General features: G+C 42.4%; 1 protein-coding gene across 2 annotated transcripts in view; it reads left to right on the top strand.

The window, feature by feature from the left end:
* The window catches only part of DEPTOR (DEP domain containing MTOR interacting protein), a 145979-nt gene that overhangs the window by 59401 nt on the left and 75401 nt on the right, over positions 1 to 11177 (top strand). For both annotated transcript variants that reach the window (XM_007451665.1, XM_007451666.1), the window contains one exon: positions 5214 to 5392. In XM_007451665.1, coding sequence (XP_007451727.1) covers positions 5214 to 5392 — 179 coding nt within the window. The remainder of the gene's footprint in view (positions 1 to 5213; positions 5393 to 11177) is intronic.

Here is an 11177-nt window from a genome sequence, read left to right as displayed (position 1 = left end):
GCAGGAACAGTTCTAAAGGAAGATGATACAATGATTGTGACATTTTATGAGGTTCTGTTTACATTGTACAAGGTTTCATGGGCAAACATGGACTCTATTTATCCCGATGGAGCTTATAATTGAGTAGGGAAGGTAGTCATTAATCTGATAATTACGTAGACTGTATAGGGAGCAGTGGAGATCTGATAATGATTGAAATGCAAAGGATAAGGAGTTAATTAGGCTTGAGGAGTCGAGGAAAAGTCCAGAGAAGTGAGGAGGAATGTTCCAGGTTTGGGAATGACATATTCAAAGGCCCTGTGGTAGATGGGCATGATATGTTTGAACTGAAAGAAGCCCAGCATCTCTGGAGCACACAGGGGCCAGAGGTGAGAATGTTCCAAAGGGGACGGGGTCAGGGCCATGCATGCATTATAGGCCATATAAAGGGTTTTAGTCTTTAGCCTAAAAGCAATGAGAAGCCATTAAAGTGTATCTTCAACAGGGTCAGGACATTTTCAGGTTCAAATTTTTAAAAGATCGTTTTAATTGCTGTGTCTGGGCTTGGGTGCTTGAGGTTGGGTTGAGAACAAGAGTGGGTGCATAGTATAGTCCAATTAAGAAACCAGTGTAATTGTCTAGGTTAAAGGTGTTGGTATTTTGGACCAAGGCAGTGGCAGTGCCAAAGATGGGAAGACTTAGACATATGTGAGAGCTATCTGGGAGGTAAAAACCACAGTTCAGACTGATAGACTGGGTTGAGGAAAACGAAGGCGTCATGGATGAAGCCTTGTTTTCAGGCTGCATGGTGGAAGCACTCACAGGCACAGGACCTCAGGTTTGGACGGAAGAACCTGAATTTAGTTTTGGGCTTGTTGATTTTGAGGTGTCTTTGGGATGTCCATGTGGATACAAAGGTCTGGGGTTGGGAATAGAGCCCTGGTCTAAGGATATAAATCTGAGAATCCTTGGGGCATGGATGGTAGTTGAAGCCATGGGGATATAAGAACTTGCCTGAGAGACGAGAGAAGAGAGATATTTGGGGAACTGAATCTCAAGGGATTCCAGCCTTTAAAGTCCATGGAGATGAGGTGGCGGTAACCCACAATGGTCACTGAGAAAAGGTAGGGACAGAGGGAAAGCAGTACAGTGTGTGACGTCCTTCTAACTGAGGGGAGTGCTCAATAGCATCTGATGCTATTAATGTCAACCACATGGGGGACCTACAAGATGTCCATCGTATATGGACACAAGGGAGAATGCTTGTGCCCCTAGTAGTAAAGGCAGAAGCTAGAGGAGTGAAGAGTGCATGGGAAGGTAGGTGTGAGACAGGTTACGTGGGGCTAGGGGCGTTGTAAAGGAGTGACTTATGTAGTTGTCTTAGTTCAGGCTGCTTTAACAAAAATACTATAGACTGGGTGGCTTATACGATAGACCCTCATTTCTCACAGTCTGGAGGCTGGGGAGTCCAAGATCAAGGCGCCAGCAGACCTGGTGTATGGTAAGGCACCTTAGTCTGCAGAGGTCTGCTCATTGTATTATCGTCACAAGAGAGAAAGGGGAAGCAAGTTCTCTTCTGTCCCTTCTTATAAGGACAGTAATCTCATTGTGGGTCTGTAGGGGAACAAAGTTTACCACCCCAAAATGTCTCTTTGGTGTGTGGATTACTTCGAGCTGAAAACAGTCAAGGCCCAAAAGACTCTGGAAGAACCTTTGACCTGTGACCTAACTGCCTAAAAAAATTTTAGATAGAGGACCTGTTCCAGGAAGGGAGCTATCAACATAGATAACTATAGTATGAGCTAGGTGTGTAGGCAAGGAGAAACCTGGCGAAGTCTGTTTGTTAAAATTCCCCTCTGTGTCCCATTGTCTCTGCATGACACAACAAACATTTATTTACCAGACAGTTACCTTTACATCTCCATGTGAATTGCCTTCCTCCCCTTTGAAGTCCTGAACCACTACCCCAACATCCTCTTTTGTCTTTAGCTGAAGGTAGTATTTAAAGTGAGGGTTTTGACTCTCTGACATACATCACAGCAAGATCCTTTTTGACCCACCTCCTGGAGAAAGGGAAATAAAAACAAAAATAAACAAATGGGACCTAATGAAACTTCAAAGCTTTTGCACAGCGAAGGAAACCTTAAACAAGACAAAAAGACAACCCTCAGAATGGGAGAAAATATTTGCAGATGAAGCAACGGACAAAGGATTAATCTCTGAAATTTACAAGCAGCCCATGCAGCTCAATATCAAAAAAACAAACAACCCTAACCAAAAATGGGCAGAAGACCTAAGTAGACATTGCTCCAAAGAAGATATACAGATGGCTATCAAACACATGAAAGGATGCTCAACATCGCTAATCATTAGAGAAATGCAAATCAAAACTACAATGAGGTATCACCTCACACCGGTCAGAATGGCCATCATCAAAAAATCTACAAACAGTAAATGCTGGAGAGGGTAGTGGAGAAAAGGGAACCCTCTTGCACTGTTGGTGGGAATGTAAATTGATACAGCCACTATGGAGAACAGTATGGAGGTTCCTTTAAAAAACTGAAAATAGAACTACCATACGACCCAGCAATCCCACTACTGGGCGTACACCCTGAGAAAACCATAACTCAAAAAGCGTCATGGGGCTTCCCTGGTGGCGCAGTGGTTGGGAGTCCGCCTGCTGATGCAGGGGACACGGGTTCGTGCCCCGGTCCGGGAGGATCCCACGTGCCGCGGAGCGGCTGGGCCTGTGAGCCCTGCGTGTCCAGAGGCTGTGCTCCGCAACGGGAGAGGCCACAACAGTGAGAGGCCCACATACTGCCAAAAAAAAAAAAAAAGCGTCATGTACCACAATGTTCATTGCAGCTCTATTTACAATAGCCAGGACATGGAAGCAACCTAAGTGTCCATCGACAGATGAATGGATAAAGAAGATGTGGCACATATATACAATGGAATATTACTCAGCTGTAAAAAGAAATGAAATTGAGTTATTTGTAGTGAGGTGGATGGACCTACAGACTGTCATACAGAGTGAAGTAAGTCAGAAAGAGAAAAACAAATACCGTATGCTAACACATATATATGGAATCTAAAATTAAAAAAAAAAAATCGTTCTGAAGAACCTAGGGGCAGGACAGGAATAAAGACGCAGACGTAGGGAATGGACTTGAGGACACGGTGAGAGGGAAGGGTAAGCTGGGAGGAAGTGACAGAGTGGCATGGACATATATACACTAGCAAAGGTAAGATAGATAGCTAGTGGGAAGCAGCTGCATAGCACAGGGAGATCAGCTTGGTGCTTTGTGACCACCTAGAGGGGTGGGATAGGGAGGGTGGGAGGGAGCCGTAAGAGGGAGGAGATATGGGGATATATGTATATGTACAGCTGATTCACTTTGTTATACAGCAGAAACTAACACACCATTGTAGAGCAATTATACTCCAGTAAAGATGTTAAAAAAATAAATAAAGTGAGGGTTTTGGCCATTTTGGTGAGTTACTCAGTTTCCCTGGGTCTCTCCCTGTACATGTTATTAAACTTTTGTATGATTTTCTCCTGTTAATCAGTCTTACATCATCTACTTCTTAGAGCGGCCAGAAGAGCCTGAAAGGGCAGAGGAAAACTCCTTCCTGCGCAGTAGGCCTCCACCCTCATGAAATGATCACCTCTCAAAAGCCCCATCTCCAAATTCTATCACGTTGATCTTTAGTGTTTCAATATGTTGCAGAAAGGAGGGGCCCCTTCTAGGGCCCTCGAGAGCCTAATAGGTGGACCCTCTCATATCAGATGTATTTTACGTGGAGATACATTTAGAGCATACTATGTAATTGTTGCCAGTATACTGAACTCTTAAATCAGATCCTGTCATCAGTCTTTGCTTGAGACTTCTCAATTATTTTCCATTGCACTTAGAATAGAATCCTCAGTGGGGCCCATAGGATCTGCTGACCTGTTCCCTACCAACCCCCCCCCCCATTATGTCAGGGCACACCTATTTCCTTTCACACCCTCACATATCCCAAGATCTTTCCCACCCCTAGTCCTTGTGTTGCAGGAAGGGACCCCTTCCAGGGCCCGAGAGTGGGCTCTTATCTAACACTCAGAAATGAATTGTCCGAGGAGACACACGTGCTGACAATGCAAGAGACTGTATTGGGAAGGGGCGCCCGGGCGGAGAGCAGGAGGATAAGGGAACCCAGGAGAACTGCTCTGCCACGTGGCTCTCAGTCTCGGGTTTTATGGGAATGGGGTTAGTTTCTGGGTTGTCTCTGGCCAATCATTCTGACTCAGGGTCCTTCCTGGTGGTGCTTGCATCACTCAGCCAAGATGGATTCCAGCAAGGAGGATTCTGGGAGGTTGGGAGGACATATAGACTGGCATCTCCTCTCTCCTTCTGACCTTTTCTGAATTCTTCCGGTTGGCGGTAGCTTGTTAGTTCCGCGTTCCTTACCAGGACCTCCAGTTGTAAGATGACTCATGCAAGTGGCTACTATCCAGCCTGGCTAGGGTGGGTGGTTTCAATCAGTGGGTCCCCTAACAACTATGTGAATTTTGGGAAGACACAAACATTCAGTCCATAGCAAGTCGTCTTCTTATTAGCCCAATGACTTGGGAAAAGGAAAAATGCCTTTAGGAAAGAAATACGAGAGTTTTTTAGGAAAGTCGGGTGGGGTTTGGTCAGGAACTCCCTTTCAAGATGGCTAAACTGAGTACAGTTTGCTAAAGCTAGAGTTTTGGATTGCTTTTTCAGTTTTTTTCTAATCACCAGGAAAAAAATGCATCTTATTCACTTCTGAAGCAGATCCTTCTCTTGACAGTTGTGTCTGGGGTGGCACATGACAGCCACGTCTGGCTGTCTGACAACCTTGCAGTGAAAGTTCAGAGAAGCCTAGGATGTGGGATTTCAAATGAGTAATTTTCCTTTTGTGTAGGTTTCTTCTTCTTTTTTTCTTTCTTGTTTTTAAAATTGAATTATAGTTGACTTACAATATTAGTTTTAAGTATACACCATAGTGATTCCAAATTTTTATAGATCATACTCTATTCAAAGTTATTATAAAATATTGTCTATATTCCCTGTGCTGGACAATATATCCTTGTAGCTTGTTTATTTTGCACATGGTGATTTGTACCTCTTAACCCCCAACCCTATCTTTCCCCTCCTCTCTTCCCTCTCCCCACTGGTAAGTGTAGGTTTATTTTTTTTTTTTTTTTCACTTTCTTCCTCCAGGCTGATGAGCCCTGAAAACACACTCCTGCAGCCCAGGGAAGAGGAAGGGGTCAAGTATGAGCGCACCTTCATGGCGTCTGAGTTCCTGGATTGGCTGGTTCAGGAGGGTGAGGCCACCACAAGGAAAGAGGCGGAACAGCTTTGCCACCGGCTTATGGAGCACAGCATCATACAGCACGGTGAGTGTATGGGTCAGCTTTTGCTAAACCCTAACATCTTGTGCTACAGCTCCAGGCTTTTATTTCTCAGTCATGGCTCTGTAAGTCAACTGTGCCTCTGCGTGGGCTCAGCTTGGCTTGTCTCCAAACTGGGGGTCACATTCAGCTATGTGTTTCATGCCTTCTCATTCTGGGACTCAGAGTAAAGGAGCATCCACTCTCTGGACTATATTGTTTTGACAGATGAGGGCAGAAGCTAGAGAAGGCAGGCAGATTCTTGCAGTGTCTCCAAAGACTTCAGCTTGGGCGTGATCTAACATTACAGCTTCATGTCCAGCTGGCTATAGCAGGTCACCTGGTCAAGTCTGGATGGAAAGTAGATGGCTCTCGCAAGGTTGGTCGCGTTGGGAGAATGAAAATTTGCTGAACCATGGTTCAAGCTGCCACGCTGAAGAGGTATCCAAAAGGCCTTCAGATTTTCACTTTTCTTTTTAGAGCTGAATCATAATGCAATATAGTGTGCTGTTCAGGAACTCTATTAGTTATCTATTGCTACATAAGAAATTACTCTAAAACTTAATGGTATAAAATAATAATAAATGTTGATGACCTCACATAGTTTTTGTGGCTCAGGAATTTGGGAGGAGCTGAGTGGGTGGTTTGGCCTGGAGGTCTCTTATGAGGTTGCAGTCAAGACATTGGCTGGGGTTACAGTCATCTGACGGTTTGATATCCTGGAGGATTTGCTTCCACAGTGGCTCACTTCTGTGCCTGCCATAGAAGTGCTGGTGCTGGCTGTTGGCAGGAAGCTTCTGTCCATTGCTCTATGGACTTCTTCATGAGGCTGCCTGAGAATTCTCATGACATGGCAACCTGGCTTCTTGCAGAGGGAGTGATCCAAGAGAATGCAAGACAGAAGCTACAGTGTCTTTTAACTGAGCCTTGGGAGTCACACACTGTTGTTTCTTCAGTACTCTATTGTTACCAGGTCAGTCCTGTTGAGTATGAGAGAGGACTACGCGTGTGCTAACCAGGAGGCAAGGATCACTGGAGCCATCTCAGTTCTTATGAGGCTGCCTATTGCAAGAACATAGGCTCTGGAATCCCAACTCCACCAGTGATTACTCACCTTCTCTCATCTGTAAAATGGGCATACCTGCATAGGTTGGTTGTAGGAGTACAGGAGGTAGATATAAAGCACTTGGCTCAGTGCCTTGCTCTTAATAAGTGCTCAATGAATTTACTAATATAGCTGCAAGGTGTAGGCTTAGAACAGTGAGGAAAGGGCTGGAAACCAGATAAGCATTTCAGCCTAGGAGTCAATATGAAAGGTAATAACTTGAATCATTCTTACTGTAAACTCTCCACTTCTACACAGGCCTAGAATTTCTATCCCAGTGTTAGGGAGATAATAATGGAATTATTTGAAAGAAACTTTTGAAATTACTGGGAGCAGTGTTTTACAAACTGCAGATTGCAACCCTTTAGTGGGTTTAGTGAAATAAGTTGAGGGAGTCATTCCCCCAGCATTAAAAACATTTTTTTTTAGCACAGGGAACTATATTCAATATCCTGTGATAAACCATAATGGAAAAGAATATGAAAAAGAATGTATAAATAACTGTCACTTTGCTGTACAGCAGAAATTAATACAACATTGTAAATCAACCATACGTCAATAAATTTTTTTAAAAAAAAGAACTACTAAGAAAAAAAATTTTTTTCATAGACTAGACTAGACTCTTAGTACTCAAAGTGTGGTCCATGGACCCACAGTGTCACCTGGGAACATGACAGAAATGCAGAATCTCTGATCCCACTGAATCTGATCTACATTTTAGCATAACCCCGAGTGATTCGAATGCACTTTAAAAGTTTGAGATGCAGTGGATTGGATTTAACTAGAATAGAAAATTTCAGAGCATAGTTTACATAATAAGGTCAAGGATTGTTTTGCAAAACGTTTATTTCAATTAGATATACACTATATAAACATATGACCATAGTCATGTGTGCACTGATTTGTAACATAAAAATTAGTACTCTGCATTGTGGTCAAATATTTTGAAAAGCCCCTGATCTAGAAGCATTGGTTTGCAAGGCACTCAAGCCACTCAGTATATTTTGGAGTGTTTTCTCCTAACCGATGTTGCCACAGTGGCACTCACAACTGTTTATTGACGGTCTGATATGTTTCCTGCTGGGCTATTGATTGAGGTTTGGAAGGTGGATAGAATTGTAAAATGCCAGTATGGTCCCTGGCCTTAAACAGCTTATAGCCTTGTAGAGATTATAAAATGGATATAGAAGCAATTAGAGAGCAATTGAAGTTGTAGGATATATTTTATTTATTGGTTACTTATTTTATACCATGTGCCAGGCACTGTCCTAGAGATTTTACACATTAACTTACTGAATCCTCTTAAATTCTTTGAGTCAGATATTCTAATTTTTGTTGTTGTTAAATTTATCTTATTGTGGTAAGAACACCTAACATGAGATCAACTCTCTTAACAAATTTTTTTAAAGTGTACAAAATAGTAACTGTTAATTACAGGGCAGGTATTTTTATTACCTCCATTTTACAGATAAGGAAACCAATAGGTTAAGTAATTTGTATGAGGCCACTCAGGTGGTAATGTCCAAATGGATATTATCGCTAATAAGCGTGAACTCAGAATTGGTTGGAGTGACTGGTGCTTTCCACCATGATAAATGGTGTGTTTGGGTTAGAGTTAATGCTGTCATCTTTGCTCCAGACAGAAAACTTGGTGATACCAAACTCTAGAGAAAAACCAGAATTTTATACTACCGTTTACTGACTGATAATGTACATCTCGACTTCAGAGAGAAGATAGAGGATGCCACAAATTGTTTCCAAATGATTTCCAAAGAGTGAGTAATTATACCTCAATTACAGTGTAATTACAATTATTTTTTTGGCTGCATTGGGTCTTCATTGTTGCGCGCAGGCTTTCTCTAGTTGCGGCGAGCGGGGGCTACTCTTTGTTGCGCTGCACGGGCTTCTCATTGCGGTGGCTTCTCTTGTTGTGGAGCACAGGCTCTAGGTGCACGGGCTTCAGTGGTTGTGGCACGTGGGCTCTAGAGCGCAGGCTCAGTAGTTGTGACGCACAGGTGTGGTTGCTCCGCGGCATGTGGGATCTTCCCGGACCAGGGCTTGAACCCGTGTCCCCTGCATTGACAGGCAGATTCTTAACCACTGCGCCACCAGGGAAGCCCCTACAGTGTAATTTTATAATGCTATAAACATAAATGCCATAACGTTGTGATGTAAAGGATAAAATAAGGAATTATTGTTAGCAAATCTTATCCACGGAAATTTGTTTTCCATGGTTTTAGGAGAATTGAATATTCTCTATATACAGAGTCAGAGTTTCCAAGGGAGTTCCAGTTTCCTAGCAACTCATTGCTAGATCACAGATTCTAACTTTGAGTTATGAAAACATGGCCACCACATATGTGTACGTTAGAGTTAATGATAAATACCAGCTAGTATCTTAAGCAGAGCTCTGAATTGTCCAGCTAATAATTAATTTCATAAGTTAAACATTAAAGAAAGTCAGCCTCTAGGCTTTGAGCAAAAGGTTGCTGGATCAAAGTGGTTCCCTAGCTTGAAACCAGTAGGCATAAAAATCAAGCCCACTTATGAAATCCTAACCAGCTTCATTTATGAATGGTTAATGGTGCTCTGTAATCAGGACAGAACTTGTTAGCTGAGTAATTAACTTGCATGCAAATGTATACGTGTATATATATATATATATATATATATATATATATATAATGATATTATTATCATTATTACAGTTTTACAGTGAAGAATTCTTGAATTCAAAGCCTTTAAGATATTTTTCCAAGGTTGCATAGCTAACTGGTAGCTACTAGGCATTGTGCCTTAGAAAGGAGTTTCCGTTGGTCCAGGATGTATGTAATCGGGTGTGGCTGCCCGGCACTGTGGAATGAACATGGTCTTTGGAGGGAAACAGGCAGGATTTACATCCCAGCTCCTTCACCTACTGTGTGACCTTGTCGACATCTCAACTCTTCCATTCCTCAGGTTTTAAAATTTATTAAATTAAAGTCATATTATATACCTTTGAGAGTTATGTTTGGTTGGTTCGTTGGGCTTTTGCTTTTGCTTTTTGAAATCCTAGGACTGCCCACATGTACTAGAAAGACTCAACATATGACTGGACTCGTGGCTAAGATTTTTTAATCTTAAAAAGACAGAGAAGGATCAGCAAGGGAAAAAGACACTTTGGGTGTTGTCTGGAGAAATCCAGGTGCAGGATTCCTCTGTCCCTTCCAGGGCCAGGCAGAGCTGGTTCCTTCTTCCAGCAGGGACATGCAGTAACATGTGTACAATATCTCTGCCCAGGGAAACCCACTTGAAACTCAGAGGGCAAGATTTTTATTGGGAGCTGCTCATAGAGGTATACTCTGCCTGCCCAGGCAGCCACACTCCCTGTCTTCCAGACTCTCAGAAGGAAAGCACGTATTCTCCATTAATTGCTGTGTTCGTGCAAACAATCTGGGCAGGCTGATACAGCAGAATTCAGTGTCCCAGGTGAAGCAAAGTTGCCTTATCAGACGGTAACTCAGAGAACCTTTCAAAAGCCAAGTGCCCAGAAGCTAGCCACGGGCCAGCCCCACAAGCAGGCTTTTCTGTTTCAAGGCTGCTATGGTAACTCTTTCCTGCACAGAGCTGCTGTGAGAATTAAACGATAAAGGTGGGCAAAAGCTTTTAGCAGAGTCTACCTCTTATGGCTGTAAAATGCCAGCTATTGTACTTGATCTGATCAATACTAAATAACAGTTAAAATGTACAGAGTCCCTACTATATGCCAGACATTGTTCTAATCCTCATTTACTCCTTTAAATAACTCTTTGAATTAGGTATCATAATAATTCTCATTCTTAAAATGAGGTTAAGTAACTTGCTGAAGACAAGAGCTAGTAAATGGTAGATTCAAGATTCACATCAAGGCAATCTGGCTCTTAATCAGTAAAGAAGATTGGATGCTAATTATAAGCTTCACTAGACTAGGAAAAAAATTCTCAACTTTTATTGCATCAGCTCACACAACCTGTCAGATATTGCAACTATAATCATTGTTAGCTCATAAAATATTACAAGATTCCTTTTTCGCATACAATGACCGAGTACCTTGAGATTTTTGTGTGACCTTTGCAAACGCCATGAACACATTTCTTTACTCACATAAATATCTCCCTCAACTGCTGAGCTGCTCTCCAGCTATCTTTTCCTTAAATGGAGGGTAACAGACAGCAGAGTCACGTGGGTAAATTGCTCACAGCTGCAGCAGCTGACCCTGGATAATCAGGCTACTGCTGCTGTGTCCAGGCGTATAATTTCCTCTTTTAAAGATTTAGTCAGAGCACTTTAACAATTTCAACACTTCATCAAGCCCTCTTTCTTTTTCTTTTGTTTTTGAAAAATATAATTATATAAATTTTGCAACACACAAAGCAGTTTTCCATGTATTATATTTTTAATCCTCCCAGCTGCTCAAGGGTAGTTTTGGTGATCCCATTCTCCAGTGGAAGACAGTAGCTGAGACATTCTCCCTGGTAGCCATGAAGAGAGAATTTGGGATCTTCTGCAAAGGAAGTTAGATAACAGATCCAGACAGGAATTAACCCCATCTTCTCAGTAATTAACAGCACCTGACAGAGTTCAGCCCAGCCTGGAATAGCCTAGCCAAAGAAAAAGAGAGGGAGGGAAGGAAGGATGGGAGGAAGGAAGAACAAAGGCACTGATGAT

The sequence above is a fragment of the Lipotes vexillifer genome, unplaced genomic scaffold (assembly GCF_000442215.2).
Source record: "Lipotes vexillifer unplaced genomic scaffold, Lipotes_vexillifer_v1.1 scaffold440, whole genome shotgun sequence".
NCBI lineage: Eukaryota > Metazoa > Chordata > Mammalia > Artiodactyla > Lipotidae > Lipotes > Lipotes vexillifer.
The sequence above is the reverse complement of the archived record's forward strand: the minus strand, read 5'-3'. Positions and strand labels throughout refer to the sequence as shown.